Raw genomic sequence first — 16,721 nt, 5'->3', positions numbered from 1 at the left:
TGACTGTGCACGTGCTAGCCATGCAATCCGCTTTTTGGGAGCACTTTTCTTACCCGTTTTCTATAGTCACGCTTTGCGATCGCTTACGCGATAGCAAGGCGAGACCTAAAAACGGATGACTGCTTAGCAGGCAGGGAAGTATTAAACTGGTAAAATGCAAAGGTACTATTTGTATCAATATAAGGAGCCCCGAGTCGGGGCCCCGGGCCCCTGAAGCTCTCTCTGGTCTGTGGTGCGAAGGCTCAGCCCCCTGCGTTAGTCTGTTCTTGATGTCTATGGCGTTTGTAGTTTGAGTCCGCCCTCGCTGTCTACAGCTCGCCCTGTTCTCGTCCTTCTTCTCTGTTTATCACCTGCTGCCACTCCCGATGTGCCTGTACACGCCCTGTGGATGGACCTGAAAGACGGACAAACCGCGCGGTGCCCATCTAGCAGCAGATCTGGAGCGGGGCAGCCGCCGCCGGTTCAAAAGAAGTTAACCATTTCACGCCTAAGGCTTTCATAATGGAGAGACACCGGCCCCTCTAGTGATGTCATAGACACTCTAAGATGGCCGCCGCTGCTCCATCCCCTTTGACACGACCCGCACTTCCGGTCTGTGCTGCCAAACATGGCGGCCTCCTGGTGCTTGTCCTCCCGATGTAACATGTTGCGGGCTACCCCCCGCCTCCTGCAGTTGCGGCCCCCGCTCCTCACCCCCCACCGGGGCCGCAAGTCCCGCAACGACCCTCCCGCCAAGTCCAAGGCCGGGAGACTGAAGGTGCCGCCGCCGGTGGACCCCGAAGAGCTGCTGGTGGTGAAGGCGCGGTACCGGGCGTACAATGCCGTGCTGGGGGCGCTCAGGTACCGAGTGTGGGGGACACGGGCACGTGGAGTGGTGTGGAGAGCGCAGGTGGTACTCCGTGTGCTTATATCTGACACTCATCTTTTTACATTCAGCATGCGTGACATTTCCATGGCTTCTGCGTGACATTTCCGTGGCTTCTGCGTGACATTTCCGTGGCTTCTGCGTTTTTTTTTTTTTGCATCTTTTATATAGCGCGAACTCGACCCGAAGGTATTGGAGCGCTGTACATGAGCACCGTATTTACATTACATATTCAGGCACGGGGAGATTAAGTGATTTGCCCAGAATCACAGGATGTGGACGCGACCCGAGGTTCGAACCCTGGTTTCCAGCCTCAAAGTCGGCAGTCTAGCCGACGGGCCACATCCTCCCCCCCCCCCCCCCCCCCAAAAAATGCGTGACATTTCGAGTGACACTTTATCCTGAGTAGAATACAGTAGTTCTATCCACGTAATGAAGTCTAAGCACAGTTCTGGGACGTTGAGCTGCAGTATGTGGTTTATGATAGTTCCACTGTTCACCATTCCTGGAGTGAGAGAACTCTGAGTCTGGCTCCATTTGTTAACAATAACAAGCAGTCCTGCCAGGTACCACACATCAGGGGTTAGACCAGGGCACGAGTTGGGGGTCCATGCGGGTGGATGGCGTCCCCCTCAGTTATTTTACAGGCTGGACGCTGACCACCCTCCTCAAATCTGGACTTTCAAAAATGACGTAACTTGCCCACCTGGCCGCCCCTATCTTTCTTGTCAATCTTGTGTAGCGCGCAAATGCGCTACCTATCAAAGCTCTGCCTTGAACTTTGAACCTGCCCCCATCGCCTTGTACCTTGCCGGGCTCCTACCAGTGGACGCTGTGACCTGCGATCAATCAGTGCCATAGCAGACGTCACTGGATTGGCGTGTGTGCAACCCAGCAGTCCCGCCCCTGTGCTACAATGCCCTTTATTTTTCGGGCTCTCCTAATCTGGCTCCTTTCCTGTTTTTGGGAGTCACCTGATCCGGATGTTGTCGTGTCTCGCCCTCCCACTCGACGAGACTCCACTTCCATTCCTGGCCTTGCCATGCCTGCTTCTTGACCTGCCCGAGAGTGAATGAATTAAACTGCTGTTGCTGGCATCTAGAGACGGAAAATAATTTTTGGCGTGGCAACGGTTTTGTGAAGTCGCTCTCAAAGTAGGTGTTCAAATAAAAGAACGTGATGCTATTGAACGCTTCAAAATTCTACTGAGAACTTACTCTGAGGGGTTGTTTTCTGTTATAATTATTATGTTGTTACCAAACTGTGGTTCCAAAAATTGCACCTTTCTAAATCTATTGCAATAGGTGCTCGTAGGTGTTATTACAGCAGGTAGCCTTCTGTGAGATTGTATCTGGTGCTTTCATCATAAGGGCAGACATTACCGGCTCGGGGAGCAGTTCCTTCACAGCCTCCCCCAGTGGCAGGTGCTCCCCCCCCCACCTCACTCCTCTAGTGCCTCTTGGACATTGCCCACCTTACAAGTGCCCTCTGCATGCAAGGGACCTCTCTCTGTTCCAACAGATTTCACTAATGTGGTAATGTATTAAAAATGTGTTGGCTTAACACAAGGTGTGTGTGATTCTCAGCACAGCTGACGCTGCTACTTTTGTATTGTTTGGTATAGGACGAGTGCTTGTGTTCAAAACTGACTGTAGATGAAGGTTGATGTAAAAGTGCACATTCTCAAGTCTAGTAATTTGAATAGGGCCTAAGATAAATACGTGCTTGCCACCCAGATGTTTCTTTAAATGCATTAAATTAAGACAGTGTTTTCAGTAAATTACCACATTAAGTGGTTCAGTGGATATTTTAAGTAAATATTAACATCTCATTGTCACATTAGTTTCCGTGAATTGATGGTCATTCCACATCAAATAATTCATCTTGATACTCATATTTTCAAGTAATCATTTAGTTTTAGGTTATAAAGCAAACATCAATCAATAATTTCTAAAGCGCACTAATCACCCTTGAGGGTCTCAAGGCGCTGGGGGGGGGGGGGGGGTGCAGTTACTGCTCGAACAGCCAGGTTTTGAGGAGTCTCCTGAAGGTCAGCAGGTCCTGGGTCTGACGCAGCTGTGTGGGTAGGGTGTTCCATGTCTTGGCGGCGAGGTAGGAGAAGGATCTGCCTCGGGTGGAGGTCCTGTGGATGCGTGGGACGGCGGCGAGGGCAAGGTCAACGGCGGCGAGGGCAAGGTCGGCGGAGTAAAGCTGGCGGTTCGGGATGTAGAAGGTGAGTATAGCGAAAATACGATCAGCAACAGTTGGGAAAAGCAGTGGAGCACTGGGGGTTACCGGAAGGCAACCAGGCGGACCCTGATGCGCAGTGCTGATGCGCAGTAGCTGGCTCGAACCCTGCCAGGTGGTTGGTCTCAGTCCTGGCAACGGTGAGGCGGAGCTGCTGGGGAGAGTGCTGGCCTTGGCCCGGAGGTCAAGGTCTTTCGCTCGCTCCCCTGCAGCAGTCACCATATGAAGGGAAGGAGGGTGGGAGTGGCTGGGTCGGGGGTTGAGGCCGCAGGGGCAGCAGCGACGAGAACGGGAACACAAAGAGGCTAACACAATGCAGGGGAAAACGCACGGCAGGAGAAAAATAAAACAAGTATAACAAAAATACAATCTGCAACAGTTGGGAAAAGCAGTGGCGCACTGGGGGTTAACGGAAGGCAACCAGACGGACCCTGATGCGCAGTGCCGGGCCTGATGCGCAGTGCCGGGTAGCTGGCTCGAACCCTGCCTGGGTCTTGGTCTCAGTCCTGGCAACGGTGAAGCGGAGCTGCTGGGGAGAGTGCTGGCCTTGGCCCGGAGGTCAAGGTCTCACGCGCGCTCCCCCGCAGCAGTTGCCATATGAAGGGTAAGGGGTCGGGAGCAGAGGCAGGGAGGCGGGAGCGGCTGGGTCGGGGTGAGGCCGCAGCGGCGGGAACGGGAACACAGAGGCCATCACAATGGAGGGGAAAACGCAAGGCAGGAGAAAAATAAAACAAGTACAACGAAAATACAATCAGCAACAAATGGGAAAAGCAGTGGAGCACTGGGGGTTACCGGAAGGCAACCAGGCGGACCCTGATGCGCAGTGCCAGGTAGCTGACTCGAACCCTGCCTGGGGGTTGATCTCAGTCCTGGCAACAGTGAGGCGGAGCTGCTGGGGAGAGTGCTGACTTTGGCATTGCCTTAGAAAAGAGTAGGTGTTGCCTGGATGGCGGATGGGTGCCGCAACCCTCTGAACTTAATCGCTCTGACCTGCATGCTGACTCTGGTGGACTCCACCTTATCACTTGGAATCACACTGGATAAGAACCTTAACATGCAAAGTCATCTCAACCTTTTGGCTAAAAACGCCCGAAAAATGAAGCCATTCGTCAAGAAATCGGACCTCAAAACTGCAGTTCAGTCCTTGGTTATCTCGAGGCTGGAATACGGATGCACAACCCTCTCGGGGCTTCCCAAAATCTCAACCGCCCCTCTAAAAGCCTGTCTCAATGCCACAGCGAGATTCCTAACAGGAGATATGACCACATATCACCACACCTGAAGGCACTCAACTGGCAACCCTATGAAGCTCGAATCCGCCTAAAGATGGCTTGCATCACTCACAAGGCACTACACCACAACACCCCCCAGTACCTAGCCCAAAAACGTACCTTATTTATTTTGTCAAAACATTTTTATTGCAGGACCAAATATACCGTAGAAAACTCAGGACAAATGTCATTAGTGCAGGTTTCCCAACCCCCGTAGCCATTTATCTGTGCAGTATACACAGCCGTACTGCCCACATCTCGGAGGCCGGGCGGCACACGTAATCATATGTTACATCGGTATAGTTCTTACAAGTACAGTCGTCTAGTGGGGAGATCCGTTGCCCGCTTTTGACGTTCACCCCCTTCTTCCCCAAAGTCCCATGAGTCGCCCATTCTACTTCCCTGAAGTGTGATCTTGCAATCCCATACTCAGCCCCCCCCCCCAGTGCTCCCCCATAGCGCCTAGCCAGGAAGAGCCCAAAAACGTACCTTATCGGGAGGAAACAGACACTCTAGGCGCGTAGACAATCTACTTCTGAAACCCTCACGTTTCAACAAGACTAAAACCTCCAACAGAGCATTTTTCGGAGCAGCGCCAAGAATATGGAACTCGCTTCCGCCATACTTCAGAAAAATCTCCTCTACGCCTCTCTTCAAAAAGGAAGCAAAATTATTCTTGATGAGCAAATTCCTACCTTAAATCTGCACAACTATGACCCCAGCTATACAACCTCTTAAATTCCTCTACTCTCGAGTCACTGAGACCGCGAAGCGAAGACCAACACAAACCCGATCTTGTTTTTGTTTCAATTCCCACTGCTGCTATTCACCCGGACCCTTTTCCTATATGCTGCTACTTTTATGCTATGTTTTTGTATACAATGTTTTTCACTGATATGTTTTACACCTTGCTCTTTAAGTAAAACGTTCTGATACCCTACTTTGGGTCTGGTTCGCGCTATAGAAAACTCGTAAAATAAAAAATTAATTTTATTGCACCATTCGCTGAATAGCTGCAAACTCTGCAAAATGCAGCAGCTCGTTTGATTCTTAACATTCCTAAATTCCAGTCTGTGTCCCAAGATTTACCTAAACTACGCTGGCTTCCTGTGAAAAAAGGAATTGTCTTCAAAGCTTTATGCTTCGCACACAAAGCTTTGTATAAATCTGAGCCTGAGTGCATTCAGTCCAAATTTAAACAGTATTTTCCCAGCAGAACCTTCGCTTTTCTTTCACCAATAATGTGGTGGTACCTAGAGCTAAACCATCTGTGTTGGGGCAGAAGAAGCTTTTCATGCACCACAGTGAAACTGAGGAATATTCGACTTCTAAATTCTAATGTTATTGTGAGCCACATGCAGTTTAGAAAAGCCCTCTAAACCTGGTTATTTACAACCTAGATTTGGTTCTCTAATGTTTGCAGCTTATAGTTCCGATACGTCTCTGAGAATTAGTGCGCTATATAAATAGCCTTTTCTTTTAATTTCGTTGTCATATGATATAGAGTTAGCATTTACCCCTCAAAATGGAATGATCTTACATCTTTTGACGACTAAAATAAAGTCAGGCTCTCCTTGTGACCCACGTCCACCTAGAGTCATGCAGGCTATTGCCTGACTGTAATGCAGCCACTTAATGACTTATTAAACACCTCTTTAAAGACAGGAATAGTCCCCGATGTCTTTAAAAAGCCATAGTACTACCTGTCTTGAAGAAACATGATGACGCAGAGGTTCAATCAATCAGTACATTTGTAGAGCGCACAACTCACCCGTGAGGGTCTCAAGGCGGTGGGGGGTGGGAGGGGCGGGGGTGCTGCTACTGCTCGAAGAGCCAGGTCTTGAGTCTCCTGAAGGCCCGCAGGTCCTGGGTCTGTCGTAGGTGGATGGGGAGGGTGTTCCAGGTCTTTGCGGCGATGTGTGAGAACGATCTGCCGCTGGCGGTCACTCGACAGATGCGGGGGCGGTGGCGAGGTCAGCGAAGCTGGTGGTTCGGGGTGTAGAAGGTGAATCGTTCATTGAGGTACGCTGGTCCGGTGTTGTGGAGAGCTTTGTGAGCGTGGGTGAGGAGTTTGAAGGTGATTTTTCACTAATATGTTTTACACCTTGCTCTTTATTTAAAGCGCTCGGATACCCTAGTTTGGGTTTGGTTCGCTCTATAGAAAACTCTTGTTGACGGGGAGCCAGTGTAGGTCTTTCAGGTGGGCTGTGATGTAGCTGTGGCGGGGGATGTCGAGGAGGAGGGGTACAGAGGCGTTCTGTATGCGTTGTAGCTGTTTCTGGAGTTTGGCTGATGTTCCGCGTAGAGAGCGTTGCTGTATTCCAGTCTGCTGCTGACAAGCCTGGGTGACTAACCTTCTGGTTCCGGTGGGGATCCATCTGTAGATCTTGCGGAGCATGCGGAGGGTGTTGAAGCAGGAGGAGGAGACGGCGTTCACTTGCTGGGTCATTGATAATGCGGAGTCCAGGATGACTCCCAGGTTGCGTGCGTGGTTGGTGGGCGTCGGTGCAGCTCTCAGTGCGGCCGGCCACCATGAGTCGTCCCAGGCGTAGGGGGTGGATCCGACTAGGAGGACCTCCGTCTTGTCCGAGTTCAGTTTTAGGCGGCTGATCGTCATCCATTCGGCGATGGCCTTCATTCCTTCGTGGAGGTTGGATTTGGCAGTGGTGGGGGCTTGGTGAGGGAGAGGATCAGCTGGATGTCATCTGCGTATGAGACTATGTTGAGGTCGTGCGATCTGGCGATGTTGGCGAGCGGTGCCATGTAGATGTTGAAGAGTGTCGGTCTGAGGGACGATCCTTTGGGTACGCCGCAGATGATCTTGGTGTATTTAGAGCGGAATGGGGGAGGCGGATACTCTGGGTTCTGCCGTTGAGGAAGGAGGTGGTCTAGTCCAGTGCTTTGTCGCGGATCCCTGCGGTGTGGAGGCGTGTGCGGAGGGTGTGGTGGCAGACAGTGTCGAAGGCGCCCGAGAGGTCCAGGAAGATGAGAGCCGCGGTTTCTCCGTTGTCCATCACGGCCCTGATGTCGGTTGCGGCGATGAGGATGAGGGCTGTTTTGGAGCTGTGGTTGCTGCGGAATCCGGATTGGGACGGGTCCAGGATGATGTTCTTTTCGAGGAAGGAGGTCAGTTGCCTGTTGACGATCTTCTCGATGACTTTCACCGGGAACGGGAGGAGGGAGATGGGCCGGAAGTTCTTGGGGTCAGCTTTGGGTTTCTTGAGTAGGGCGTTGATCTCAGCGTGCTTCCAGCTCTCCAGGAAGGTGGCGGTCTCGAAGGAGCTGTTGATGATCTTGCGGAGATGGGGTGCGATGTTGGAGCTTGCTTTGTTGAAGATGTGGTGCGGGCAGGGGTCTGATGGTGAGCCGGAGTGGATGGTGTTCATGATTTTGATGGTGTCTTGGTCGTTGACGTGGGTCCAGGAAAGCAGGGGGTCGATGTGGCTGGGGGGTGGTGAGTCTGAGGTGTCTGAAGATTTGCGGCAGATCTCTCTTGCTTTATTGTGCTAAATTCTAGAATCTCTCTTAGCCCAGGAACATAGATCTCCTGTCTATCATTCTACATTCCTTGACCCTCCGCAAGCAGTCTTCTGACCTAAATATAACTCTAATCCAGTCATACTGTTGATTTATTGATGACCTCTGGAAGGGTTTGGACTTGGGCCAGGCACTAGTCCTACATGATTTATCTGCAGGCTTTGACATAGTAGATCAGAGTATTTGCACATGGATGGCTGGCTTATTCTTGAATACTAGACCTCCGGCAGTACAGTTATCCTCATTTAGAGCAGTGGAGGTTAACATTGACTGTGGAGGTCCTCAAGGGTTGGCCCTTCCCCTCATCTATATAACATCTACATCCAACCATTGATAAAGACATTGACCCACAAAAGGGTGTTGGATTTTTAATTATGCCACTGGCTCGCAGAGCCGGTGTGTTGTGAGGAACATGTTGCTTCTCAGTTTTTATTCAAAGACATGATGCACTTAATATGTGGTTGGATTAAGAGCATTTTTCTAAAATTGAATGAGGAGAAAACCGAAATGGTGCTTTTCAGTTGTAGCTCGGAGTCTTGGACCAACCATTATTGGCCGAGTGAAATGGAACCGCTTTTGAAACCTAAGTCATTAGCCAAAAGGCCTGGAATAATACTTGACCAGCAGCTGTCATTAAGACTGGAAATTAACAATGTGGTGTCAAAATGTATTTTTACTCTACGGACCATCAAGAAACTTCCTGCCGCTTCTATCAGCTGAAGCTATGAAGACCGTTATGGCAGCGACTATTGGCGATCGATCAGGCTATGCAAATAGCTTCCATCTTGGTCTGCCAAATTACAATATAGTGTGATTACAGCTACTTCAAAGCGCAGCGGCTAGGCCTGTGTGTAATGTCCCTCATAGGTCACACACTTTACCTCTTTTAAAACGGCTTTACTGGTTACCGGTGAAGCAGTGCATTCAATTTAAAATTCGCAGTCTGGTCTTTAAGGCCTAGCACGGTATGGCCCCTGACTTTCTGACTAGGCGAGTAACGAGATGCGCTTCTCTGCAGCTAGTCTTTTGATACAACAAATGATGGACGGAATGCTGACAATGCAGACATTCTCCCCCAGTCAAGAGATCTGGGTTAAATCCATCGTTCTTTTGCCCACTACACCACCCCAGTTCAGACATGGCCATATGCAAATCAGTCTTGACCCTGTGCCTCATGGGAACAGTCCAGCCCGAACTGCCAAGCCATGTCTTCCCTGGACCGGAATCAAGCATCCTAGGACCGGTTTCTGGCTATCAGCCGCCATCAGCCAGGATAGCTTGACTCCAGTGGCGTAGTGATCACGGGACCCACGTCTGGGCATACCCATCCCACTTAGGGCGAAAAGCGTTACAACAAACAAATGATGGACGGAATGCTGACAATGCAGACATTCTCCCCCAGTCAAGAGATCTGGGTTAAATCCATTGTTGTAACGCTTTTCGCCCTAAGTGGGATGGGTATTCCCAGACGTGGGTCCCGTGCTCACTACGCCACTGGAGTCAAGCTATCCTGGCTGATGACGGCTGATAGCCAGAAACCGGTCCTAGGATGCTTGATTCCGGTCCAGGGAAGACATGGCTTGGCAGTTCGGGCTGGACTGTTCCCCATGAGGCACAGGGTCAAGACTGATTTGCATATGGCCATGTCTGAACTGGGGTGGCGTAGTGGGCAAAAGAACGATGGATTTAACCCAGATCTCTTGACTGGGGGAGAATGTCTGCATTGTCAGCATTCCGTCCATCATTTGTTTGTTGTAACGCCGGTCTTTTGATGACACAGAGATTTTATGGATCAAGGGTTTGAGGGCTCAGGTTCTTAATACCCGCCCCATTTGCCTGGAACTCCCTCTCTTTGCATAGCAATTATCTGCTCTCTTCCTGAACTGAAATCTTTCAGACTAGTCTTGAGAGCCTGGCTCTCTAGGAAAGCATTTGTGTAGCAACTCCAGGGATGGCTCTCTGGCTAAAATGTCCTTTTACCTCTCAGGGTTTGACAGCGCCATAATACCCTCGGGTGAACAAGCACGTTATAAATATGAGAACGTAAAAAATGATCTCCTTATTATCAAATATAGTGTAATATGTTGTGCCATTGACTCTAATTGTGCATCTCCGGCTGGAGGTTTACGTTTCCTTCAGGTTTGCTACTCTGCATGAGGGCTAATAGCTGTTCTGTAGTAACCAGGAAGTAGTGCTTCCAGTTGTGGTTCATGCTGCTACCTTAACAAGGAGGGAACCATTTCTTTCTCCGTATCATGAAACCCTTTCAGCCAGGGGCTCTACCTGCCTGGAGTGAGCTGACTCTGGTTGTGCTGATCGGACTCAGTACCTGCCTCTTGGGGAGCAGTTTTGTGCTTCAATCTTATTTCAAATTGCAGAGAGTGCAGGCGCTGCTGGGCCTTCAGTGGACCTGGGTTTCAAAAAACGTAACCTATTAAGGTCTGACCTGAAGAAAAGGTACCAACCATAAGGGTCTTCCCTTCAGTTTCCTCTCAGTCCCCAGCTAATGTTTTTGGGCGGATAAGTGGTCTACTGGTGGGAGCTGCCAACTGTTTACCTGGGGAACCAGGTTTCGGCACCATTGTCTGCTCAACATTCTGTGATTCTGGGAAAATCACATTATCTACCTATGCCTAAAAATAAAAAATATGAAATCCAACCTCGTGTAATGTAACTGGTGCTCATCTAAAGTGCTCCAAACCCTTGGGTAGAGTTTTGCAATATAAAACTACAACAACAAAAATCAACAAAAGCTGCTTTACTTACTGGTAAATATGTTCTGTGGAACAGAAAAGGGAGAAAATACTTATAAAGGTTTATTGATATTATAAAAAATCTTTCTCTGGAATAGATATTTGTGCTCTTTTTAATTTTACAATAATTCTGCATGAATATAAGTATTAATGGTATATGTTTAAGATTAAAATAGAGTATACATTTTAAAAAGAGAAAATTATACTTTTTAATGGGAATCAAATGATATCCAGTGGTTTCTAGAAATGTTTCTGGTGCCTGATGAAACATCCTCCGGGTGGAGAGCGGCAGTGGCTTCAATATTTAGGTGCTGTTAGGAGCACTCTTAAGCGCAGCAGCGATTGTATTGGTATACTGCTGCCAAACTGAGTTCACGTCTTGTTTTCCAGAATAACACTAACTATTGCATGCCCTCAGGTGTTCCGTGTTTTTGGGGTTCTTTGAAAGTACATTAGGGTTCTGTAGTGGTCTGTGACGCTCTTGAACATAGTGTTTGCCAAGGTTGCTGTGTCCAATCGGGCCTTTGCACCCTACTCTGTAGACTTCCCTTGCTTGGCGGTTCTGTAGAGCTGTACTCTGTGGCCATCCATCAGTGCTTTGGGGATTTTAGGTGTTTCACAGCCCAAGCATTGGCTACTAGGTTTCTGCCAATGCGGGCTCAAATTCATAAAGATCTAGTTACGGTTACTGGATATGAAATGTCGTCGAAAGGTTCCCCTTCCGCTGTAGTGGTGGATGTGTGAGCTGTAGTGAACAGTTGGTAACTGGGACGTACTAGTTCACTAGACTAATTGAGTCTATTGTAGATCAGGGTTATGGGTGCATATTGTATCCTGAATCTTGCTGCAGTTTGTAGTCCTCCTGTTTGGCATTGGCTGTCTGGGACTATTGTGACCACGGTGATGCAGATCAGGTCTTCGATTGAAGCCACAAGTGTAGCTGCAGACATACACTTGTGAGGTGGAGTAGCCATAACTGTGCTTGAAGAAACCACCACCTAATGACGCTATGTCTTCATAGGTGAAACCATTCATCATTACTCCATGGAGATCACACATATTCCAGTCACACGCTCGGTGAAGTGTAGAATCCTATTTATCGAGCTGCACGGATTTTACAAAGAGGGTCGTTGGGTCGTTGCATGCCTGCAGTGAAATGGATTTCATCCATTTTATCTAGCTGTATTTTTGCTTTTTGATCACATGAGTGATCTTGCTCCTCTACGGTAATCACATGGTAATTGGACCACGCATGTTTACCACCAGTGTCTGCCTTTAAAGATACAGCCGCTGTGACGCAGCAAGGCCTTGTTACATGTGAACACGTGCGCTTGTGTGTGGGCTGTGCAAGTCAAACTACTGTCATGCACAGCCCGATAACCGCGCAACACACGAAGCCTGGAGCAGAAGGAACTCTGCAGGGTTGGATGTTAACCTAGAGTATTCCTTTTAATAGTAGTGGGCACTCCTAGATTGGTCAGTAGGGCTTACAGGATTATCTGGAGTGTCACTGTATTATACACATGGGGGAAATCTGCCTTAAATTACAGTTTCACTCTGTGAATACCTACACAGTCCAGTGAGGTGTCAAACTAGGATCTAAAATATACATCCAGTTTGAATATAAAGGTCCCAAGTACATAAATGTACACCTTATGGATTGCCCAGGATTGCCATATTTCTCTGGCTTAGTTTAGAATCGGATTCTACGCCTTTTGCCACCCTGCTTGGCTAAGTAAATTACTGTGCTTCCCACCAGTGGCAACAAAGCCCCCCTCCCACCCACACACAAAAGCAGCAATTAGTGCTTCATTCAGCTCCTGAGGACGAAGGGATGGGGAGGAAAATCTGCATCTGGTAATGAGCTGTTACCCGGCTCCCGGTTCGGGACAGCCCCGGACCGCTGAACAAAGGAGGAAGTCCAGGCAGGTGGATGCAACACAGGAAGGCTTCCTCTCTGTGGGTTTGGTGGGCTTTGATGTCAGCTAGAGGTGGAGTTGAGGCCCTCCGAGGAGCTGTGCTCAGACCACTTGACGGTGCCATGGTGCATTGTCCCAGAATGCTGTGTTGAAGGGGGGGTCGGGAAAGGGGTGGAGGGTTGAGGTAGCATCCTAGGATTGGCCAGGGGTGCCTGTTTTCTAGAACTTTCTACTTGCACTCATAAACTATTGCACAAGGTAGAGCGTTAGACCCTGCACTTGCACATCGCCAGCACCCTATCTGGAATGCCCCCGGGTACCTCTGTCTCCCTGGTGGCCGACACAATCAAAAACTGATGCCTGGAACCCCATCCCAGGCATGACGTGAAAAGAGGGAGGAATGCCACTGAACCCCTTCAGTGGTGGCGTTTGACCACGCTCCCTAAGCTCATTTCTGAGGAGACTGGGGGTGGCTGCTGCGAGTTACGCACCCTCCTCTTACGGAGCAGGCAGAGCGAATGCAGTTGCCGGCTCCTGCTCTGGCAAACAGTGCCAGCCGGGCAGGGAGCCGATTGGATAGCACGAGAGTGGACGTCCTGCGCTACCTCAACAAAACATTAGGGTGTCCCGGGTGGGCCAGGCCCCCCCCAATAAAGAAGAAAAAGAAGCGGGCTATGAAGCTTCACATAGCGCTCTGTGAGTGATTGCCCTATAGTGCACTGCAGGGCTCTGTGGCCCAAAGTTTCTCACTTCTGAGGTGGCGCCAAGGATGGAAGGGGCACCACCAAAGTGACAGTGTTACGGGGCTGTAGGAGTATGTGGCTATGGATACGTAGTTGTGGTGACCCTTTACAAAGCCCGTAAGCTTGATGATGTTGTGGTGACTGCCTAACAAAATCAATAGGCCTGTGGCATTAAAAATGGCATCCCCTTTTATTGAAATGTTCTGCCTGATACGGGAGGGGGAGAATGTGGTTTTGGTGTTTGTGACCCAGTAGGTATCAAATGTGATGTCAGTATGCCATAATTTCCACCTACCATATCTGAATATTATTAAATTACTGTGTAGCATTTTGTAGTTTGTGTGTAATAAATGCAATTTTTTTAGCAAAAAGCACTGACTGGACATTTCAATTTAGTTTTTGCTTACCAGCGAAGATTGATTACTAAACCGCAGCACCATCAGTGAGCAGGCATTGGACTGCTCTGCTACCCTGAGAGTCGAGCGCTACAGTGGGGTGCTTGGTTCCCAGTGACGGTGTAATTGTGGACCTATTACTTGCGCAGGCCTTGCATCCTACTCGCCAGATTTCCTACTGCGCCTCTTGCAGTCAAGCATGTCTAGAGGCCAGAATCAAACACAGTAGCCTGTGACTTGATGTCATAGCTGACTGTTTGTGATATCTCTCCCTCAACCTCTAGTACCTGTATCAAGTAAGGGATAGTGCCACTTGAAAATACTATTGGAATATAGGAAATACGGCAACACATCCAAGCGTGGAGAGAGCAGTCCAATGAGTGGCAACATCCAGCTCTAACAGACATCTTTCCCCCCTGCAGGGCTGAGTTTAAGGAAGAGGTCCTGCGAAAGCAGTACGAGGAGAAGGAGGGTCACCTGGGCGTTGAGAGACGCAAGCATGAGACGGAAGAACACCAGATGCTCATGGCGTGGAATGATGCAGAGAATGCACGTCTACTCAAACTGAGGTAAGGCTTCATTTGCTGCTGCACCACGAGACCCCAAACCCCACCCCATGAGCGTACTACGTTAAACACTGAATTTTTGCTACCCCAGCATGTTTTGTGCAATGCAGGGTTCATGTACTCTGTTTTAGAATGTCATCATCATGTAGCTGTCTTGTTTATCTGACTGAGGTTTTTGAAACAGGTCTGCATTGTAATGTCTTCGAGCACAGCTGCACCTGTTTGCACCGTCCGCTGGCTGGTGGGAACTTCTAAAAGTTCACCTAGATATTTCACTGTTGTGCTTTTGATCCGCGTATAGAGAAGGAGGTGTTTGTCCATTCCCAAGATCAGCTCTTGTGCGATTATGTCTAAGGTAGTCCTTGATACTTGCTTATTATACTGGTGTACGGATTTATTTATTCAGTAAATCATCAATAGAATACAATATAGTTAAAAATGATTTCAAACTTGGGACCTTTACTGCTGGTGAGTCTCACTATACTAGTCTCACCCACAGCAATCACATGGCAATTGGACTGTGCGTGGTCGCCTCAGGTATGTAGGTGTTTGCCTTATCTTTGCCCCAAGTGCAGTTGTTGGGAGGGTTTTGCTGTGACCACAGGTTCTTTAACATCTTCTATAGTAAATGAGTGGTTGGAATGCACAGAGCTTGGAGTGGTTTCGATTGCAGACCCTCTGATTAGGAAAACCTGTGCACAGTCAGTCGGATGTGAACTTGGGATGTTTACTGGACACACAAGCATCCTCTCGAGGTTGGGAATCTGAAATGGAGTTCAATCATTTGGTTGGATTTATTATTAGCTTTGACCGTAAATGTTTTTATTACATTAATATTTAGGCGTCACTTGGAGTTTGTGTACATTACTTGAGTTAATATATTTTGTACTGCCTTTAATCTGACTCTGCGGTTCTTTTTAAACTGATGAATTTAAGAAGTGTGGGTGTGCGTGGTTGTATATATTTGAAAAAACTAAGTTTTTAAAGTAACATTATAGTTAGGTGAATAGGTCAGTGAGACATTAACGTTTTGAACTAAAACAAACAAAGTCCCCAGGTATAGTTAGCAGCGATAACTGAAACTTGCGCCCCGCCGTGCTCTGCTTTTGACCTCACTTATGACATCATCCAAGCTTTGTTTTCCCGCATATTGGTGCATAAATTAATAGGGCATCAGAGGACTCGCAGTAAGTACAAAATAGTTCAGGAAAATATCCGCCATCATTAGTCCCATCGCAGACACAAATCCCTCTGGTGTGGAGAGCGTGCATTATGTGAGCATTGGCCATGTACCGCACACTTTACAGCTGGCAGAGTTCACATCAACAAGCGACCACAGATGCGTCACACACCTGCAACTCACCGAACCGAGTTTAAGAAATGACCTTCAGATCAGCAGACCCTCTTCTCAAGCACATGTATCTAGGTTCACACCTGGTGCACACAGGTAGGTAGAAATTGTCATGCCGACACAATTCTGTCTGATACCTCAATGCGGCTTACAAAAGGTAGTATCTACTATGAAGAATCTTACTCCTGGTGATAATTTTTCTGCAGTACCAAAATCTTGCGTGGATCATAATGAACACAAGTCGTGAACCGTCACCTGCACACAGTTACTTTTGAATCCAAAGATTTATAACCTGTTCGAGACCTCTGCACACCTCTGGTACATTAGGAGTACATGGGTTTTGCAAACACTTACACCCATGAGGTGAACACAGGCTGCACAAAATTAGGTAGACTAGTCGTATGATAGTTACCGCAACTTTGTAAACTAGAAAACAAACTAGCACACATTGAATGCTAACTATAACTTGCGCCACCGTCATGCACTGCTTGTGACTTCACACATGACATCACTCCTAACATCTCAAATGACACCATTTAACTTTAACTGGTGAACTTGTGTGTGTTTTTTTTTAAAGTTCAAAATGTTAATGTTGTCTCTCACATATTCATCTAACTACAACGTTACTTAAGCCTTTATTTTTTTTCCCAGTGAGTTTCTTTTTTTTTTTTTTTTTTTTTTTTTTAGTAAATCAATTATTTTTCAATGTATCTATGGTAGAACAACTAAATAATCTGTGTGCGGACATTATTTTGAAAGGGGAATGGCGTTTGCATTGTAATATAACAGGAAAGGGTATACAGTTTGAAAAGTTTCTTAATGATGTCCGAGTATTAAACAGAATTATACAACATTTGTGTTGAAATTGTCCCTTTCCTCAGTTCCGTCGGGCGATAGGAGCTCACCCACCCTGCTACAGCAAAAGCTGCTAAACGGAATTACACAAATTGAGCCGGAAGTTGGATCGTGGGCTGCAGATTGTGCTTTTTGTGATTTGGTGCAAATCCGTTCAGCAGTTTTTGAGTTGGGTGTTACTGACTGGGCTCTTGTCTTGGATTGGTGGGGGGTAGGGGG

At 48.1% G+C, this 16,721-nt stretch overlaps 1 protein-coding gene across 1 annotated transcript in view; it reads left to right on the top strand.

The window, feature by feature from the left end:
• The first annotated feature begins 363 nt into the window (after positions 1-363).
• The window catches only part of MRPS26 (mitochondrial ribosomal protein S26), a 30,031-nt gene continuing 13,673 nt past the window's right edge, over positions 364-16,721 (top strand). Inside the window, exons 1-2 of the mRNA XM_085642986.1 lie at positions 364-840; positions 14,153-14,299. Of these exons, the coding sequence (XP_085499112.1) occupies positions 608-840; positions 14,153-14,299 (380 nt within the window). The 5' untranslated portion in view covers positions 364-607. The remainder of the gene's footprint in view (positions 841-14,152; positions 14,300-16,721) is intronic.

This window comes from Triturus cristatus, chromosome 2_2, assembly GCF_964204655.1.
Source record: "Triturus cristatus chromosome 2_2, aTriCri1.1, whole genome shotgun sequence".
Classification (NCBI taxonomy): Eukaryota; Metazoa; Chordata; class Amphibia; order Caudata; family Salamandridae; genus Triturus; species Triturus cristatus.
The sequence above is the reverse complement of the archived record's forward strand: the minus strand, read 5'-3'. Positions and strand labels throughout refer to the sequence as shown.